Source organism: Pelobates fuscus, chromosome 5 (genome assembly GCF_036172605.1).
Source record: "Pelobates fuscus isolate aPelFus1 chromosome 5, aPelFus1.pri, whole genome shotgun sequence".
In the NCBI taxonomy this organism is placed as follows: Eukaryota; Metazoa; Chordata; class Amphibia; order Anura; family Pelobatidae; genus Pelobates; species Pelobates fuscus.
Window position 1 is genome coordinate 24,163,297 of NC_086321.1, and position 20,977 is coordinate 24,184,273.

The window sequence follows — 20,977 nt, forward strand, 5'->3', positions numbered from 1 at the left end:
CTCTACTAGTGAGAAATATTTTGGTATTTTGATCACTTGGAATTGTTGGGTAAACATAGGATGAGATAAAGAGGCAGCCATAGTTCTTTACTGTATAGGAAGTAAGCCAACACCTAGCACTGGGAAGGAATTTTGCTTAATTTCTTAAAATATATTTACGTTAGCTAATAATTCAAGAATTTCATAGAATCGGCAAGAAATTCGTAAATTTAAGGTTAAAATAGTCAGGCTGGAAATAAATTGAAAATACTTTTCTGAAATAGGTGAATGGCTGACCTGACACTAGGTGGCACAGAGTAGCCATGACTGAAACTGTGCATTTATATGTATGTGTTTTAATTTTGGACACAGTTTCATTGCACAATTACAGAGTGCACATATTTAATTACACTACAGGTCCGGATCTGTTAACACTGGTCGTTGGAACAGATATCAGCCGGATTCCCAACACCCCCAGACCAACTTGTCGTGGATACCTTCATAAGCGTACCCATTCAGGATTATTCAAAGGATGGAGAAAGAGGTGGTTCGTCCTGAAACATGATGGTACTCTACAATACTATAAGCATAAAAACGTGAGTATAAAAATGACCAGAGGCAAAGGGCAGAAAAATATCTCTATCGATCTCAGTCCAATATGGCTATTTTTCCCAGCAACTCCCAAAACTAAATAACAGAAAAGAAATCCTAGCTCTCACCTGAACACTAACTAAAACACCATCACTTCCTGACTATCGCCGGGTGGCTGAATCCATTCACGAGCCTCAATAAAATACAGCAGGCAAATAAACCACTTTTACATGTCACCTCTCTGGTGACCTCTCTGCAGCTAGCAACCAACAAAGAAATGAAGGCCCTGAGCCTTTCTTGCTCTGACCATTTTTCCTTTAATTAAAGTTAAGTGCGGTCCCTTACCTATAGTGCTGCTTGTTGGGAAATCTCGTTTTTCTTACTCCTTGATGTGGATACTGGGACAGTGTAGGATTCTGGCAACCGAAATATCTTCCACAACCAAGTACATTTTATATGAAAAGGTAAATCAATGTTTTGACCTATTCGGGTCTTTTTCAAGATCCTCAAAAAGACCTAAATAGTTTGTAATGTTGATCCATTTTTTTAAAATATATATATATAAAATGTACTATCAGGAATAATTCCACAATTATTAATACTTGAATACGTAAATGCAACCTTTTTTCTTTTTTTGCAATTTAGTTATGCTTTTTTAGTTATAGTTTATAGTTTAGTTCTATATTTTATATGTTTTACACCAGGGTTTATTTATAGTGGATTTTAGGCTGTACACGTTCTCTCTTGTCTTTTTGTGTTCTTTCTTTCAAACAAGATGGCTGTGATCCTTGTTTGAGCTGTAGCTGTTTTCTCATTGTCTAAAAGTGTTTTGCAGTTAATGAAACTTAAAAGAACACTGTGCTCACTATAACAACATCTTATTAAAGTTTTTATAATTCCTACAGTAATTCATTCATTTTAAAGTGGACTTAAATCACTTAGTAATAAGAAGCCCTCTGGAATGGAGACCCAGGACTGTTACCTTCTTATAGTGTGAGGAGTGCCCTGTTTGACTTTGTATTTTGGGTCTGGCGGATTCTGCTTCCTACTTCCTTCTTTTCTACTTCCTTCCTGTCTGAGAAGGGTCTTACAGGAGCTTCTATTACCTTTCCTGAGCTGAGTCCTGCGGTGCAGGGCTTTTTTTAATTGGATGATTTCAGCCAATGAGCTAAGCCCAGCACTGCCAGGATTAGCTCAGAACTGGAAGCTTTTGGCTTAACCTGTTCTGAAATGGTTGACTACTTACATTGGGGAGTGTTATCTTGGAATCATAACCACTACATCATGCTATCATGGTAACGGAGATTGGAGGATTTGTTTTGAAAGAGAAAGCTGGACATTACAGTGGAATACACATATACTCAAAGTGCTAAAACTGCTTCTTCTCAAAAGCAAAGACTAATGTAAAAATCTCAGCCATTGGGGGGTTGAAATACACAAAGTTATAAGCAACAGGTAGAGGTCAAATTGCCAGACTGGAAAACGTCTCTGCTTTACTTTCTGGCCTTAAATTTAAAATTCACTTTTAATTCAATTGTAATTCTCCATTTAGTAAATGTCCCTAATAGTATATGCCAGTGATTCCCAACCCAGTCCTCATGGCCCACCAACCATTCAGGATGTAATTCCCTTTTTTTATTCCAGTGGAGACACTGGCAAACCTTGGAGAGTTGGTGGGTTATGAGGACTGGTTTGGGAACTGCTAGTTTATGCTGATTGTTTCAAACCACAAAAGAGAGAGGTGGGAGATTCACTAAGTAGTAAAAAAATAAAAAATAAAAAAAATAGAATTACCTGCTGGGATTCTATATATAAAAGAGAAATAGTATGGTTATTAAAAAAAAAAAAAAAAAACAGCAACATTATGTTCCAGCAAGAAAAATAAATAAAAATAAAAAATAAATAAATAACCAATCAAATAAGAGCCCAGAGTCTAACAAGATAGAAACAAACATTGGCTTAGCTGCATGTAATCATTAACTTGTTAATAAAAAAAATACAGTATGGCAATTCACCCCTAGAAAAATATACAATAGCTTGTAAAGCAAAGAACAAGCAATCCACAAACCCAAGGTGAGCAAAAACAGGTTATAAACTATATTGTTATAAACAATGTATTGTCATAACAATGTATAATATTATTATAAACAGGAAATAGTTCTATATTATTAAATATGAAAAATAAAAAATAAAGTGATATCAATGTCTAATAATTGAGCCAATATCTCAAGCTTTACTAAATCATTGGGGAACCTGGTACACACTTCAAAGATCCAAAAAGCCTAATTGTTTCTACCATTCTGATGGACATCTCCACCCTTAACCCCTTAAGGACCAAACTTCTGGAATAAAAGGGAATCATTACATGTCACACATGTCATGTGTCCTTAAGGGGTTAACAGGAGTCAAACATGTTTCTGTGCCTAGCCAACAATTTACTTGTGTCACCCTCATTGCACTCAAATGTTAAGCAACCATTGATGTAACTTGTGAATTCTCACTGGGTCTCTCCCACTTATTGATGCATTCCAAACAGGATAATAAATAGAAAACTATTTTAGAGCAACAACAAATGAAGGTCCTAATTGTATAAAGTTTCTGAGTCAAATTAGAACAGGGGTGCCGAAAAAAAGTTGATCCCCAGATGTTGTAGAATTACTACTCCCATGTTGCTTTGCATGCCTTTAGACTGCCCGTAGAATGACAAAGCATCATGGAAGCTGTAGTTTTTGGGCACCCCTGTATTAGAGGTACAACTATACCCTTTCAAGACAAATTTACAGAATTTGCAAATGCATCCACATGTAGAGAGGGCCTTGGTGCAAGAAATTGTTTTGGGCCCTTTTAGCGCAAGGGTGGCCAAAAGGTAGATCTCCATCTGTTGTTCAACTCCCATGATGCTATGCTAGCTGAAGATCTTCCATTTGCCGATGTGAAAGGGGCCCGGTCATGATCTTACAAGACTGCGGCGCCCGACCAGGCCCCTTTTCAGCAATACCCCTCACTTGATGGATCCTGGAGAAGCCATAAATCTTATCCTGAGAATATTGTGTAAGACACCCAGCTAGATTTTTCAAAATGTGTGCTGTTGGTCAAAAGCAATGTCCTGCTTATTGCCCTACCTGACACATAGTCTTTCTGGAACTGGGACTTAGAATTGCCTATTTGTCATAACAGGATTTTGAATAAATTGTCATGTATCTCAAAGGTCTCTAAACCAGAGCAATTATACTTTAGGCAAATTAATTCTCGGAACACCCCTAAAGGTATGTTTAGGATGGAAACTATCAGCCAGTAGTAGAGTAATTCTCGGTGCATCCTTCCAAACATTTTCCATTATAATTTTAATTTAATTTAAAATAAATAGATACAATTATAATGTGCTCAACTAAGCATTCAACCTGTCCTATGAACACCTCTGGTAAGCCAGTATACATGTAAAAGATTTTTTCATATATACACACATGGAGATAAATTGTGAAAGCTTTGAAAGCCATCATAGAACAAATATAGACCAAAAAAAAAGGAGATAAGGGACAAAATAGAAATATCTGGATTATTTCAAAGTGCCCTATACCAATTTAGTCTTTTTTTTATTCTCTATGTGAGTCATCTAATAATTAATTTTGATCTTAATGTCAACATTATCGTACTTCCTATCTTCTGTCCTAGTTCATGTCTTCTAGTTTGACATTCATTTGTTGCTTTATATCTGGAGTTCCATTCTGTACTTTACTCAGTCGCCATATTTAAGAGCTCGGAAACTAGAATATAACTTCATAGTCAGAAGAAAGTATACTGATTTCTATCAAGTTCAAGTCTTGTTTAAACAAAAACAGAGTATATAAGAACCCTGACAACAGACAAAAAACCTTAGAGGAACTCCGTAGTTTGCCCTTCAGTAAATTCCCCACTCAGGTCACAAAATAGGTTTTGCTCACTCGTACCATTGCAGAGAGAACCAATTCCAAGGCATATCAGACGGATCTCACCCATAAGGGCAGTCTAGAACCGAAATGCCAACAAGTTCTATCTTAACGAGAGATACAGCAACCCAAGACGATTGTTTTGGCCTTATTTGGCCCGCATCAGTGAGGTGTAGCTAATATCCATCTAGGCACAGTGAGCACAGGGTCCACGTCTTAATTAAGCCAGTGCATTGAAACAGAAACAGACACCATCAGAACTCTGAGAATGGACAAAAGCTTAGGGAAACTCGTCTTTGCTCAATTGTGCTCATTTAACTCATTAAAATGTTTTGCTGTTTAGCTGGGGCTATTAGATGACAGTATTTTACGAACATAGTTACATAGTTACATAGTTACATAGTTAGATAGCTGAAAAGAGACTTGCGTCCATCAAGTTCAGCCTTCCTCACACCTGTTTTTTGCTGTTGATCCAAAAGAGAAAAAAACAAAACAAAAAAAAAACCCCAGTTTGAAGCACAATTTTGCAACAAGCTAGGACAAAAAATTCCTTATTGACCCCAGAATGGCAGTCAGATTTATCCTTGAATCAAGCAGTTATTACCCTACATTGAAAGATTATATCCTTGAATATTCTGTCTTTGCAAGTATGCATCTAGTAGCTGTTTGAACATCTGTATGGACTCTGATAAAACCACTTCTTCAGGCAGAGAATTCCACATCCTGATTGTTCTTACAGTAAAAAAACCTTTCCTTTGCCTTAGACGAAATCTTCTTTCTTCCAGTCTAAACGCATGGCCTCGTGTCCTATGTAAAGTCCGGTTTGTGAATAGATTTCCACACAATGGTTTGTATTGGCCCCGAATATATTTGTATAATGTTATCATATCCCCTCTCAGGCGACGTTTTTCTAAACTAAATAGGTTTAAATTTGTTAACCTTTCTTCATAGCTGATATGTTCCATTCCTTTTATTAATTTTGTAGCCCGCCTCTGCACTTTTTCTAGTGCCATGATATCCTTCTTTAGAACAGGTGCCCAAAATTGCACAGCATATTCAATATGTGGTCTTACCAGTGATTTATAGAGAGGCAAAATGATATTCTCGTCCCGAGAATGAATGCCCTTTTTCATGCATGACAATACCTTACTGGCCTTGGCCACTGCGGATTGACATTGCACATTGTTGCATAGTTTGTTGTCTATAACAATTCCCAAGTCCTTTTCGTGTGTTGTTATCCCTAATTCGCTTCCATTAAGGGTATACGTTGCTTGTGTATTCTTTACGCCGAAGTGCATAACTTTGCATTTTTCAACATTAAATTTCATCTGCCATGGAAATAAATATCTTCATTTCATTCAAAAAAATAAAAAATATGGGTTTTCCAATGTCTTTCAAAGTAGTCTGAGGTCATTTCAAAACACATTATTGCTTTTTCCCCCCCAAAACACGTAAAATCTCCCATTTCATCCTGTTTTCCAAATTTCCCGTGTGTAAGTCTAAGTATTTTATGTAAACGGCTTACCTCCAAAATAGGCTTATGTTTAAACTGCTGCTTGTGTACAGGGCACATGCCTCTGTTATCAAGTAATGACTATTACTAAGCCTGCTCATAATCTCCTACAGTTGCAGGGGAAGCAATCTGTTAGGTCATGTATAATTTATTAAAAATCAAAACATTCCTCTAAAGCAAAACAATTGTGTAAATCTTAACATTTACAGTGAATACTAAAAGTTACTAAAATCTAAGTATTTCCCTACCATTTTCTTATTATCTAATAGAAGTCAAATAGTTTTCCCATGATTCTTATCATTAAATACTGTTGCCATATTTTGCAGGTAAATAATTAACAATAATATGGTTTATATTCCTTCATCCAATATCACAATTATTAACAGATTATATTAAATATCACCAACTGGGCATTTAGCTAGAATTATTAACCTGCATTGTTTTTGTAGCGGAGAGCTGCTATTACACAGGTTATCTCCACTTTAGATCCCAGCAAGGCTCAGGAACAAGAATTATAAATCGATACGGCAATAATTCCAGCAGGCAAAACAATCCAACTATATCCCAACATCAATCCCAATGACTGGACGACACACAGCATCAGGAGCAGAACTGAACTTTTAATCACACAGATTCCTTATAAAGGCTTCTCCCATGCAAGGGAGGGAGTTACAGTAATTGATACATTAGCCAATAGTACAATAGTTACCTCCCATACATCTCCTCCCCTCAGTGTGACACATAATCCACTTATACATTACTCAGTTTTACCCGGTGTCTGGATGTACCCTAAAACTGTGAGGTACAATTTTCTAAGTGGCACCCCCTGGTAGCCCTGATCTGGGTGACTAACATATTCAAAATTCACCCAGATCGGACCAGGGGTTCGGGAGTTATGTGGAAGAGACAATTTGACCGGCCGCACATCAGATGGTATCCGAAAAGGGTTCCATGTGTTTTCCTGTGGTCGGTCTCCGTTCGGGAGATAAAACATACATAAATCTTTGCCATCCACTATTAAAACGGTGTTCGTATGAATCCCCTTGTTCGGTACGTTGAATTCACCGAACGAGGGCCTGATTGGCCCCTCCGTTCGGGAGTTACGGAGCTCTGGAGGTCTCAGCGGTGTTCGGGTACTTGAGTGTCCGATTTGAGTTCCAGACACTCAACGACCAAACACCGCTGAGGTTTCGTGCGTAAGATGGCCGCCGCCGCCACGTGTTCATATGCCAAACGGCGGCCACCCAGATACGATCAGTACACGCCGTCATTCGAGCCCCGAGCGAGCCGCGCGCGGCGGGAACTGAGGACCTCGGCCGGCCCCCGGATAAGGTAAGTACCGCTACAGTACCCCCCCTGAAGACACGCCCACCGGGCGGGGAAGACCTGGCCTGGCAGGAAAATGAGAATGGAAGGAACGCACAAGGCGAGGAGCATGAACAGCGTCAGCGGAAATCCAACTGCGTTCCTCAGGCCCATGGCCCTTCCAATGCACCAGGTACTGTAGGCGACCCCTGAGAAAACGAGAGTCAAGCACAGCAGCTACTTCGAACTCCACATGACCCTCCACAGAAACAGGAGGGGCAGGGGGAACATGCCAGGTATAACGGTTACACAGGAGGGGTTTCAACAAGGAGGTGTGAAAGACGTTAGCCTAGGAAGATCCAAGGCATACGAAACAGGATTAACTTTATGTAAGATATGAAAAGGACCGATAAAATGAGGAGCCAACTTCATAGAAGGCACACAAAGGCGAATATTGCGAGTGGAAAGCCAAACCCTCTCCCCCACGACATAGGATGGAGCCGCCCTGTGATGCTTGTCAGCCTGAACCTTTTGGCGAGCAGCGGAGTCCACCAAAGAACGCTGAACCTGCTCCCAAGTAGTACGTAAACCAGCCAAATGCTCATCCAGAACTGGCATGCCCTGTAAGGAGAATGCAGCTGGAAGAACAACAGGATGCTGGCCATAAACAACGTAAAAAGGGCTATTACCGGAAGATTTATGAGCAGCGTTATTACGAGCAAACTCAGCCCAAGGAAGAAGGTCAGCCCAATTTTTCTGATGGTGGGATACGAAACAACGAAGATACTGCTCTAGGGATTGGTTGGCACGTTCTGCAGCTCCATTAGACTGGGGGTGGTAAGTGGAGTCAAAAATGGGATTGTGAGAACGTAACCATGGGTACCCTAACACGATGTGAGAGGAAGGAGAGGTAATTACCTGAAACCGAATGGTTTCCAAGTGTAAAATCCCTGTATACATATGCAACGGTTCGGTTACATGAGTAATAACTGGGGAGCATAATGGTCTACCATCTATGGCCTCAACGGCCAAGGGTGTCTTCTTCTCTCTAATGGGTATGTTGTTTTCCCTAACAAAACCAGAATCTATGAAATTCTCAGCTGCCCCTGAATCGACCAGGGTTAGTATGTTCCCAGCTATGCAATTCTTTTCCACATGCAGAGAAACAGGGAGAAGTAATCGGTTAAGAGGCAATTTGGGGGACTTAGATATCACACCCAAGGCCAGTCCCCTATATGGTCTTAGGTGCGATAAGAGTGTGCCCGCATCCCGCGGTCAGTGTCTGCCGTCATTCGAGCCCCGAGCGAGCCGCGCGCGGCGGGAACTGAGGACCTCGTCCGGCCCCCGGATAAGGTAAGTACCGCTACAACTGTCTACTCTTTGCTTAAATAAAAAAAAATTAAAAAGTTGACTGATTTATAAAAGGGTTCACTCGTAGAAGGAAACAATGGCTGATTATTAATTATAAAAAAGTATCTATATTTCACTTTGCAGGATGAAGGCAAAAGCCGGCCACTTGAAATTACAAACTTAGAAGGTTCTGAGATTGGTGTTGACACTACTTTGGGGAAGCCCTTTGTGTTTAGATGTGCTCCTCTGTCTGCAAACCGCATTTACTACTTTTGTGCAACATCTAACCAAGAGATGAAAAGGTACATCCTTTTATAAACTAATGTATATGATTATTGCCAGAACAGATACAATCTTAACAAAGGTTTACCTTTATACCAAAAGTTCCCTTTGATGTTGCAGCCCATTTCTCAAACAGTGAAATCAGCATAACATCATGTTAGTCTTTGAATGTGTTCATTTCTTATTTTCTGCCTGTAGTCAGATACTACCTTCACAATGATCAAATAGCAGTTCTTCCAATTTAAAGGGACACTCTGGCTACCATTACTGCTCTAGCTTATTGAAGTTGTTATGGTACCATGCTTTTGTTACAATATTTTTAGCTTAACAAAACAGGTGACATTGGTGTTTGTAGCTCTGTTTTCAAGCCCTGTCAGTGAAAGGATTTTTGAGATCCTTGGAAATGAGTAATATTTTTTTCATTCTTTGAACTAATTTATCATCGAATTGCAAATTTTAGGGCCCGAATAACTCGTCTAAATAAATAATGGAGAATTTCTCACGATCGCTTTTTCTGTCTAAAATGGGCAATAACTGTATATTTCCCAAAATATAAAAAAAATTTAAAATTAAATTAAATTCCAAAAGCTTGCTTTTCACTGTCCTTATTAAATGTGCTGATCCAACATAAACTGGCTTTTTTTGGAATACAAAAAAACAAAAGGAAACATATTTGACATACTGTATCAGCTCTATCAAAGGATAATTATGAAATGGATTTACTCACCATTTTCCATCACTAAAGTCACTATATGCGTGAATTTATAAGAATGTGGTGGGCTAATTTTTGGCAACAGATGGTAAAAAAGACACCTGTTTAGAAGATATTACCATGTTATAAATGTGCCTTTGTTTAAAGAAATACTATATTAGATGTGAATTAAGGAGAATTAACCTTAAAAGACCACTATAGTGCCAGGAAAACAAACTTGTTTTCCTGGCACTAAAGGGTTCTTAGGTCCCCCCCTCCCTCAGGGCAGCCCTCCCGCTGGGCTGAAAGGGTTAAAACCCCATCAGCCACTTAACTTAATCCAGCGCCGGGCTCTTTCGATTCTGGTGACCTCTCCTCCGCCTGTCGACGTCAGCTCCGAATGCGAATGCGCGGCCAGAGCCACGCGCACATTTAAACCACCCATAGGTAAGCATTTCTTAATGCTTTCCTATGGACTTCCAGCGTGTCCTCAATAAGATTTTCGCATTGAGGATCGCGGAAGGGCCTCTCGTCGTGGCTATCAGGAAGACAGCCACTAGAGGCTGGATTAACTCTCAATGTAAACATAGCAGTTTATCTGAAACTGCTATGTTTTCAGCTGCAGGGTTAAAACTAGAGGGACCTGGCACCCAGACCACTTCATTGAGCTGAAGTGGTCTGGGTGCCTATAGTGGTCCTTTAACCTTGGTCAATATATAATGTCCTTCTTTTGACATCTATAGAAAAATTGTCCTTTACCTACCAGATATAAGGTTGTTTTATTAGATTTTAATACATTACACCTTGCATTGTTCTTGTTGTTTTTTAATTGTCCTTTCTTTAGTATTTGTTTTATATTTGTTTTTGTTTTGTTTTAGATGGCTGGATGCAATGGATAAAGCCATACATCCTCTCAGCCAGGTAACACATTTTTACCCATTCACATCAAGCATGATATGATAAATTGAAAAAGTATTACAAATTATTGCAATGTTCTTTGTACGTTTCATACTTTGTAAGTAAATATGAAGAGTACCAATAATTGTTAAGTAATATATATCCTCACACATCCACTGCACCGAATGGAAAAATATATAAATATACATAAATCAAATAGACGGCTTTGCTAGGGACCATCCCCTTAGTGCCACATAGAGATATGAAAAACATGACAAGGGAATAGAGATACAGCCAGTCTTAAATGAACACAAAATATGTAGAGTAGTGTAACCATATTAGTGTCACTCAGCAACGATAGGTTAGGTATTGCACTCACACACATATATTGATACACGTTTTGCAGTCCAAAGTTCCATTCCTATTATGTAAAATCTGCCAGGTTGAAAGGAGGAACTGAGAGAGAACGGCACCTCCAAAAACATTTGAAAACAAAATCCAGGCAGATCAAATATATGAACAGGATTGCAAATGTTGCATTTCTATGCCCCCACCCTACGTGTTTTGTCCTACCACGACCTCCTTAGTGCCTTCTTAAAAAAGGTGCATTAATAACAAGCAGTAATATATCTTACTGATGTATTACTTTTGGTTAATAGTATACATTATTCAAGCAGATGGAAACTCTGAGGAAGTTGAGGAACGACAGAGCCTGTCGGGTGGGATATTGAAGTAGAATATTTGTAATTCTGGTGATAGATATGATATGCTTAAGTTTTGTTGCGGTGGACGGGTGCTTAACTCCAACAATCTGTATTACCTGGGTAGAAGCTGGAGATCTCTTGAGGGATATACTTGACCCAGGTAGAGTTACAAAGAGGCTAGATCTGTGTAGAATAGTCCAAGAGGCCACTCATTTCCAATTTGTATTTATGAACTGCATTATGAATTTTGTACTTTCGTACTTTTTGTGAACTCTTGCAGTTTTTATGGTAATGTTTGTTTGTGGTTTACATTTCATAGAACCATGTATGGGTCGATGTCACCATGCACAACTTCAGCCTTCCTCCTCTTGCTATTAAAAATCCTGAATGCTTGGGACTTCTTCATCAACTGGACAAGAACAAAGATGTTTGGGTTCAACATTACTGTATCCTGAAGGATGGATGTCTATATTTTTATTCTAGTATTCGCTCAACCAATGCTCTAGGTAGGTAGAAGAACATTTAATTTTTTTACAGTGAAATCTTTTTTTTACATTTTTAAAATTTCAATACTTTTTAAACACAGCAAATCAAAAGTAAGTTTACAAACTTCATCCAGTGGCTAAAAAAAGGGGCAGTGTCTATTCTAATGAAAGCAGTGCACGGAGGACTTTTCCTCTATTTTTTGTTTTTGTATTTCTACAACCTAGTTTGGAACATCAACTTCATGGTTCCTTTCCTGAGTTAGTACTGTTTAGGAATAACGTTGAATCCTTTGTGTACTTTTCAAACGAAGCAGCAATTCAAACAGCTGTCAATGGACAATACTGAAAGAAAATAATGTGTGCCAATCCATTTGTAGTTATTTACAAAAGCTGTTTATTTGGAATATGAAACTTCATCTAAACAGAATTCACTTAGTTTTAAGGCATTGGGTTACCAGTTTTATGATATATTTAGATCATAAAAACATAAAAAATTGAGAGAGGGAGAAACGAGAAAGTGGAAGGAGATGGGGAGGGACTCAGGGGTCAAGTCCTGGGGGGAAAAGTGTGGGAACTCACCCAATATCCACCTCCCCGCCTAAAAAAATTTTTTGAAGCAGTGTCACCTTAACACTGAGGATCCACCTTATCAAAGACGTATCCAGACTATGTTTCCATGTTCTTTTTGGGGGAATGCATAAAGGGCTAAACATATGTTCATTTATTTTTACACACCAACTGCCTTTAGGCAAAACAACAAAAAATATGTCTATATGTTTCATAAAATTAATTCATTTCAGTGAGTTCAATGTATCTGCTCTGTTTAAAATATATATTTATACGGTGTGTATATATATATATATATATATATTCTTTATATGACACAGAAAAAAAGAGTATGTACGGCAGTGGCGGATCCAGAGCCTGATCTCGGGAGGGGCACTTGTAGATTATATAAAAAAAATAATCCTAGCACAATAACCACTACAGCTCAGTGTAGTAGTTATGGTGCCAGTAGTGCCAGGATCCCACCCCGGAGTAAGTAGTCATACCGTTTAAGAACAGTTTGACAACTTACCTGGGGTCTGCTGGGATATAGGGCATAGGAGAAGTGGTGTGTGTTAGGGGTGAAGTGTGTGTGAAAGGTGCAGTGTGTGTGTGAGCGGTGAAGTGAGTGTGAGTGCGTAAGGGTGGCAGTGTGTGTGTTAGGGGGCAGTGTGTGTATGGGGGCACTGTATGTCTGTGTGGGGCAGTGTGTGTATGGGGGGCACTGTATGTCTGTGTGGGGCAGTGTGTGTATGGGGGGCACTGTGTGTATGGGGGGGTCGTGTGTGTGTGTTTGGGGCAATGTGTGTATGGGGGGGCAGCAGGGTGTGTAGGGCACTGTGTGTGTATAGGTGTGCAGTGTGTGCGGGGCAGTATGTGTATGGGGCAGTGTGTATGGGGACAGTGTTTGTGGGACAGTGTTGTATGGGGACAGTGTTTGTGGGGCAGTGTGTGTATGGAGGCAGTGTTTGTGGGGGCAGTGTGTGTATGGGGTCAGTGTGTGTAGTGTTTGTATGTGGGGCAGTGTTTGTGGGTCAGTGTGTGTATGGGGTCAGTGTGTGTAAGGGGGAAGTGTGTGTATGGGGCAGTGTTTGTGGGGCAGTGTTTGTGTGGGGCAGTGTGTGTATGGGGACAGTGTGTATATGGGGACAGTGTGTATATGGGGGCAGTGTTTGTGTGTATGGGGGCAGTGTTTGTGTGTATGGGGGCAGTGTTTGTGTGTATGGGGGCAGTGTGTGTGTGTATGGGGGCAGTGTGTGTGGGGTCAGTGTGTGTAGTGTGTGTATGGGGTCAGTGTGTGTATGGGGTCAGTGTGTGTATGGGGTCAGTGTGTGTATGGGGTCAGTGTGTGTATGGGGTCAATGTGTGTAGTGTGTGTATGGGGTCAGTGTGTGTATGGGGTCAGTGTGTGTAGTGTGTATGGGGACAGTGTGTATATGGGGACAGTGTGTATATAGGGACAGTGTGTGTATGGGGACAGTGTGTGTATGGGGACAGTGTGTGTATGGGGACAGTGTGTGTATTGGGGCAGTGTTTGTGTGTATGGGGCAGTGTTTGTGTGTATGGCGGCAGTGTTTGTGTGTATGGGGGCAGTGTTTGTGTGTATGGGGGCAGTGTGTGTATGTATGGGGTCAGTGTGTGTAGTGTGTGTATGGGGTCAGTGTGTGTATGGGGTCAGTGTGTGTATGGGGTCAGTGTGTGTAGTGTGTGTATGGTGTGTGTATGGGGTCAGTGTGTGTATGGGTCAGTGTGTGTAGTGTGTGTATGGGGTCAGTGTGTGTATGGGGTCAGTGTGTGTAGTGTGTGTATGGGGTCAGTGTTTATATGGGGACAGTGTGTGTATGGGGACAGTGTGTATATGGGGACAGTGTGTATATGGGGACAGTGTGTGTATGGGGACAGTGTGTGTAGTGTGTGTTTGGGGACAGTGTGTGCAGTTTGTGTATGGGGTCAGTGTGTGTATGGGGTCAGTGTGTGTAGTGTGTGTATGGGGTCAGTGTGTGCATGGGGTCAGTGTGTGTATGGGGTCAGTGTGTGTAGTGTGTGTATGGGGTCAGTGTGTGTATGGGGTCAGTGTGTGTATGGGGGCAGTGTATGTTGGGCAGTGTGTATGGGGGCAGTGTGTATGGGGTCAGTGTGTGTATGGGGGCAGTGTATGTTGGGCAGTGTGTATGGGGGCAGTGTGTATGGGGGAGGGGAGGAGGGAAGGGAGGCTTTTTAATAAAAAAAAAAAAAATGTATTTAATAAAATATATTATGTCCCCCCTCCCTTCTTACCTTTATTGAGGAGGAGGGGGGACATTTCTGGATCCCTGGTGGTCCCAGTGGGGAATCCCTGGTGGTCCAGTGGTTCCAGTGAACTCTAGCCCGCGCTCCAGGGCTAGAGTTCACTCTCGCGAGATTTGGAGCGTTGCCGTGGTAACCGCGGCAATGCTCCAAATCTCGCGAGAGGAGGACCCGGAGGAGCTGCTGGTAACAGCTCCCGGGTCCTCTCTCCCTCCCCTGCCGGTCGGCTGTCAGTAATGTGCCTGCGGACCGGGGAGGGAGATCACTGATCACTGATCTCCCTCCCGGTCTGCAGGCACAATGCAGGGCTGGCACTTGGGCAATGTCAGCCCTGCACTAGCCGGCAGGGGAGAATCTCGGGGGGGGCAATTGCCCCGTTGCCCCACCCCTGGATCCGCCAATGATGTATGGGCATACCCCACTTCTAAGTACACAATGGGACCAGAGCATGTATGTAAAATGAAAAAGTACTTAAAGTGAAGTAATACCTTTTTTGACTTCCCAATGCATGTGCTGCATTGCAGTAGTAATTTACAGGCATAACTGATACTGCAACTGCAGATTTCCAGTGATTTTATTTCCAGTGATTTATTTAGTGATTTCCAGTGGGCTTATTCAGTTAAAACAAACAGTAAAAAGAAAAATCTCATTCCAGATTGTACCGTTTATTTTTAATGTTTTACTCATCTGACAACCTTATACTGGGAGGAATAGTAAAATAAACCTGCCCACTGGGCCATATTCTGTAAATACAGTGCCAATTTGTATTTGGTAGCAGCTTAGTTGCACACTTTGTTTAGAAATATGTCTTCTTCATTTTAAGCATTTATGGTTTAACTTTGAATCCTCAGTATTGTGGCTAATGCAGCTAAGCTGCTAAATCATAGTTATAGAAAATGACAGGGTAAACCTTTTTTACTGGATGGCGCCGATTGCAGAATATGAACAATGTAGGGGCAGAAAAAAAGATATATATTTTCAGCTAGGAGTAGACATTATAAATCTGAGATGATTAACCTGTGCCATGTCAGAAAGTGTGAAAAGGTCTTGCCCCAAGGACACTGAACTGAGCTGCTCTGGGAAAGAATAGAACCTTCCATTTCCTGTTCACTCGCGGGAATATCTGTACTCGCAAGGCACCTTTACGTATGTCTGTACTCGCGAGTGTACTTAAAGTGAGTGTATGTAAAGCGAGTTATGCCTGTATATGTGTATAATTCTGCCCCAGCATGATAAAAAAACAATCTATAATGTCCTCCTGTGTCTCGGTATGAAATACATAGCATTTTCGTAAAATCCTAAAGCACATGGAATAGTTCAAGGCTTTAATAGGGAAAAGTTTTTATAGAGCTGAATGTTTTATAACAACTGCTCTTACTTAGAGGATACAACATTATAGTTGATAGTTGGTTTTGTTTAAAATACATAGCTCAAAGAGCTTGAGTTAAAGGTAAGGGCAGTTTATCATGAGTAACATACCAAACAAATGAATGTGAAATGTGTAATAGGACATGTATAGCCTCTAAAGAGCCACATCTAACGATATGATGCATCGTTTAAAGAGCTGGGAATGGTAATGTTTATAGAGAGGGCTGGGTATGATGCATAAGTCATGCATGTTGAACTGGTAGCATTGGTTACAGTGAGGGCTGTTTGTTACATGGTGCATGAAAGCTGTTTAGAATGTGAAGCTCGGGAAGCTAAATGCAGGGGGGAGGAAATAATGTATAGAAAATATAACTCACAAAACTAATGAAAGTAAGATTTACATAGAGGCCTGTGTAACCTGAATGGTGTATGCATAATAACAGACGGCCATTGAGCAGATTGAATTTTTTAATATAGCCCAACAATACAGCAATCAGTAGCAGATGATGTTGTGCTCAATCAATTCTTATTACCATGGCAACACAATGCCATGATTTTGAAATGTTATGTAATGGCTTTGGGGACAGAAGATAGGTAGGTAAAACTACATAACAAACCCTCCCGCAATTACTGGCTAATAAGGATTGATAATTGAAAATACAAATCTCTTTCTGCTAAGGATAAACCGTGGCTATCCGCGGGTGTAAAAGTAGATTTTTTTTTTTAAACTCTTCTCTTTTGCACGTGGCAGGTGGCATTTACCTCCAAGGGTATACCGTATTTGAACAATCTGTGAACTCAAAACGATGTATCATAGAGCTCCGGCCTCCATCTGAAGAATTTAAAACCTTTTACCTGAGCGCAGGAAATGCAGCGGAAAATAAGCGGTATGTATATGTCCATTCCTAGCCGTCATTAATGCACGGAATCTTTGGTCTATTCTACGTAGAGAATATGGCCATTGACATTAGCTCAGGCTTATCTAATGTTGCAATGAAAACTGTTCATGTAAAAATGTACACACTTTCACCATTTACATAGAAAATATTTATTTTATTAAACATTTTGTATTTTACATAGAAAGTTTTTATTTTAATTTAAACGTTTTGTGTAGTCAGTAGCTACACATGAAGACAGCAAAGCAAAATCATTGGTTTGAATTATAACACAGATACCACCCAGACATTTTGGGTCTATTTGCAGACAAATCATGCCTGGCCCTCCTTCTACCAATGAGCTAGATTTCTCATAAAGCCAGTGAGCGGCATCAATACTTTGAACTGATGACCTACAGCAGTTGAAGGGTCCTGTTCTTGCCAATAGCAGATGTGCTGCCTTAAGGTGTCCTCTGCCGAGCCATGCAGATTTTTTTATGTGTGGTATAGAAATGAATAGGCAATAGCAGCTTATTTGTACAATAATACTATTAAATAAGAATTCTCTTTTTTTTACCACATCTTACAAGCTAAACACTTGTTTAGTCTGTAAGGTAGTAAGATGAGCAATACAATTGTATAATTGAACTAAAATGATGTTGCACTTTCAAAATTGAGCCATATATTCAAAGTACAATATCAAGGGACCTTCTAGATTCCATTAGTGGTTTGAATGAGTTTGAATAAAGAATGTTATAGACTTACACTAAGAGCATCACGCCCCAATATAAAATGCTCACCATGCAAATGTTTAATAGGATAGCTGAACTGTGAGTTTGTCTTACTTGTCAGTAGAACCAAATGGGAGTGGACCTGTTTGTCCATCATAAATCTAGCAAGCACTAGACTTAGCTCCCAGTGCAATTAGCTTAAAAACATCATCAGTCCTAGTGCAACACCACAATGCTATTCTTCTAATATCTGCACAACAAACAACAGCCATTATCCCAACACCATAATAAAATAAATGCCTTTATGATTAACCCAATAAACAGTTAATTAAGAAACTACATAGGTAAAGTAAAAAAAAAATTAAAATTACTCTCTATAGTAAACCGTTACCTAACTAATGGGGCATCTGTCTGGTGTCAAGACTTTTTAACATACCGTTTCTCATGTTCCCTAGGTCCCAGTCAGGTCCACTGGCACCATGTCCCCACTCCTGCATCCTTGTGATCTTCTGGGCTGTTTTAGTTGACATGTAAATAGTACTCTTTATAACCTTTTTCACACCATAAATGCAATCTTCCTTAGGGAAATTTTTGTAGAAATCTGGTCACTGTCTACAGTGCATCTGAATCGTAGAACTGACATGCCTTTGTTTCTTAACTTTAGTAGAGGTCAGACTCCTGTCTGCCCAAAGTCCATCTGTTGCTGATATATGTTCAATATCGATAAACTTGCCTAAGAACTCAGAAGCAAGGCTGGACTTACATCTCAGGACCCCCTGGGCTAAAAATATTAGATGATTGGCACATTCCTCAATAATAAAGAGAAACCGTAAAAGGACTAAACCTGGGATATGACTTAGGAAGGGCTGTGGAAAGTCAGTAGAGAGACACGTAGAGTGTTTTGCAGACTTCTGTTTTCATATTATAATGTATAATTAACATAAACATACTTTTTTGTTGGTTTTATTGTTGATATATTATATATATTATATTTTATATGGATTTAGCTGGATAACATCATTGAAGATCTCAATAAACAAATGGCTACCCCTTCATCAAGCAATCCAGGATTTCATGAGTCGACCGCTGGAGGAAACCAGAATGTAATTAAGATGCCGAAATTGGAGATTTCTGATAAAGATGAAGAGGAATAATTTAACACAAAATGTAAAAAAAACAAAACAAAAACAAGTTAAAATATCAAATAAAAATATAAAACAATTTGAGTGCCAGAATTTGAGCTAGTTTGGATGTTTGTACAATAAGTTGTAAACATACATGGTACTCCATGAGTTGTATAAACTAAACTGTGATTTTTTGATGGTGACATCAAAGTTGAAAAATTAAGTCCAAAGCAACAGATTTGTTGAAAAAAAACAAAAAACAGAAAAATAAATACAATGAATTTTCGTCAAAATTATTTTTTTTCCCGTAACACTGTGTTTGTTGTTTTTAAATGTATCACTTTCCGACTTGCCTATGTTCACCATGTCCCACTGTTTAGTGAATAAATCAGGTTGCATTAAGATTATGCAGAACATAGATGCAAAGCGTGTACATATCCTAAATACGCAACATTTTGTTAAGTGTCCTTTGGCTAAAACCAAAGTATAGGATTGTTATGCTCTCACTTACTGTTGAAACATTTGTATATATTTCATGAATGCATTGTGCGTTATTGAGAATCAAGTACTAAGTACTAATGGAACATTTCATGTAATGTAATACGGACAATAAAACAAAAATAAAAAATTGGAAATTGAAAGTGACACGAATTAAAGAGCAAATGTGTGCACTCATTGTGTCCATTATACTAGTTATATTATTGCTGTCTCTTGACTAAGCTACTAGAAACATTGGAAGCTAAAATCCGTATACAATAACCAGATATTTTTGAAATAAATATGTTTTTTATCGTTCAGACAGTCTGTAAGAAAGAACTTGATCACTTTTATATACATTTTCTATAAATGTAGGATTATTAACGGAACAGAGACCCATCCGGAACCCACAAGAGAAGTTCAAAAAATGTATGCCAGAAATTTATTAAAAGTCAAAAAAGCTGTGTTGGAAAACGTTTTGTCTCTATTGGTATACAATTTGCAGTTTCTTTGTCAATTCTCAACAATTTTTTTTGTTTAATAACCTTTTCATTTTTCACGATCATGGAGAAAATGTGTGTCTCTTTACAGTGTATAGGTAAGGGTTAACAAGTGATGTATAATACAAATGATTGACGGAATTTTCTTTTTTTTCCCCACACATCTGATTTAGATAATGTCATAAACGACATTTTTTATTTCTTAATTATGGTTTTATAGTATGTAGAACAGAAAACCCTATTTTCAAAAATACAAAATGCTATTTTTTGTATTTTAATCAAGTTTGCATTTTAGTTTGGCTGCTTTTTGGTAGTTAATAAAATTAGTTGGATCGCTGTGTAAATTGCCAATTTGATTATTCAAACAAAGTAGGCGTCAATTTAATATTGTGGAATAAGCTTTCCAAATGATTTAATATTTTTTAGATAAAATGTTTAAAATTATTTATTAAGCAAATTAAAATATGAAAAATATATATCATATAAAAAAATATATCAATATATCAAAAATATTACACAATAAAATATTTTCAGTATATTAAATCAATTAAAGCTTGTCCAAAATATTCAAATTGAGGCCTAATTTGGCAACTTATTACATTTAAGTTTCCTTAATTTGTTTGATCCAGTTACTCTGATACAACTATAGGGTAATATGGATACAAAAAGGGGAAGGTGCTCGCTATATACTTCAATAGACAGGCAGCAGACAATCGTAACAAGGATTCCCCAAAACCTTGTGAACAAATGAGAGTAAAAACAGAAAAATATAGATATCTGCACCTAAAAAGATAATAACCCTTCTGTGAAATCACATAACAGGCACACATACATACATATGTCGATAGAATCCTCTGTTCGGATTTACACAGTTATTGAGTATCTCAAAGAAATAAAGAAACAGAAAAATGAATAGTGCAGTATGTCTAATTACAGACGGGGGAGAGAGAGTATTGTGCAAAAAACACACTCACACTTTCTAGAGCTTCAAAGAGCTCTGCTGTGTTCAGCGTTGACGGTACAATCCCCGTCTCAGGATATATTGTCAGCAGTAGTGGTGGTGGATATTTCCAATACGTCACATGTATAAAAAGATAAACAAGAGAATATCCAATGGTGGAGCCCATATGGCAGAGTGAATGAGATGGAGCATGGACCTGCTCTAGTGTTAGAAACTTTTGTATCTTTGCTACCTATATCGTTTATTCATTCCCATTGCACCAGAATGCAAAGAAGAGCATATCTGGAAACGAAAAGTCTCTCATTTGGAACACACAACTGATCTTCTACAGGTAATGATTGTGGATGGAAATCTATTGGTGGGGGACGTAAACTCTTCAAACACTA

At 39.1% G+C, this 20,977-nt stretch overlaps 1 protein-coding gene across 3 annotated transcripts in view; it reads left to right on the forward strand.

Moving 5' to 3' along the window:
- LOC134612390 (uncharacterized) overlaps positions 1–19,293 on the forward strand; it is a 66,344-nt gene extending 47,051 nt beyond the window's left edge. For all 3 annotated transcript variants that reach the window (XM_063456738.1, XM_063456737.1, XM_063456739.1), the window contains 6 exons: positions 397–575; positions 8,809–8,966; positions 10,516–10,558; positions 11,558–11,744; positions 16,675–16,810; positions 18,537–19,293. In XM_063456738.1, coding sequence (XP_063312808.1) covers positions 397–575; positions 8,809–8,966; positions 10,516–10,558; positions 11,558–11,744; positions 16,675–16,810; positions 18,537–18,636 — 803 coding nt within the window. In that variant the 3' untranslated portion in view covers positions 18,637–19,293. The remainder of the gene's footprint in view (positions 1–396; positions 576–8,808; positions 8,967–10,515; positions 10,559–11,557; positions 11,745–16,674; positions 16,811–18,536) is intronic.
- Positions 19,294–20,977: the final 1,684 nt, after the last annotated feature.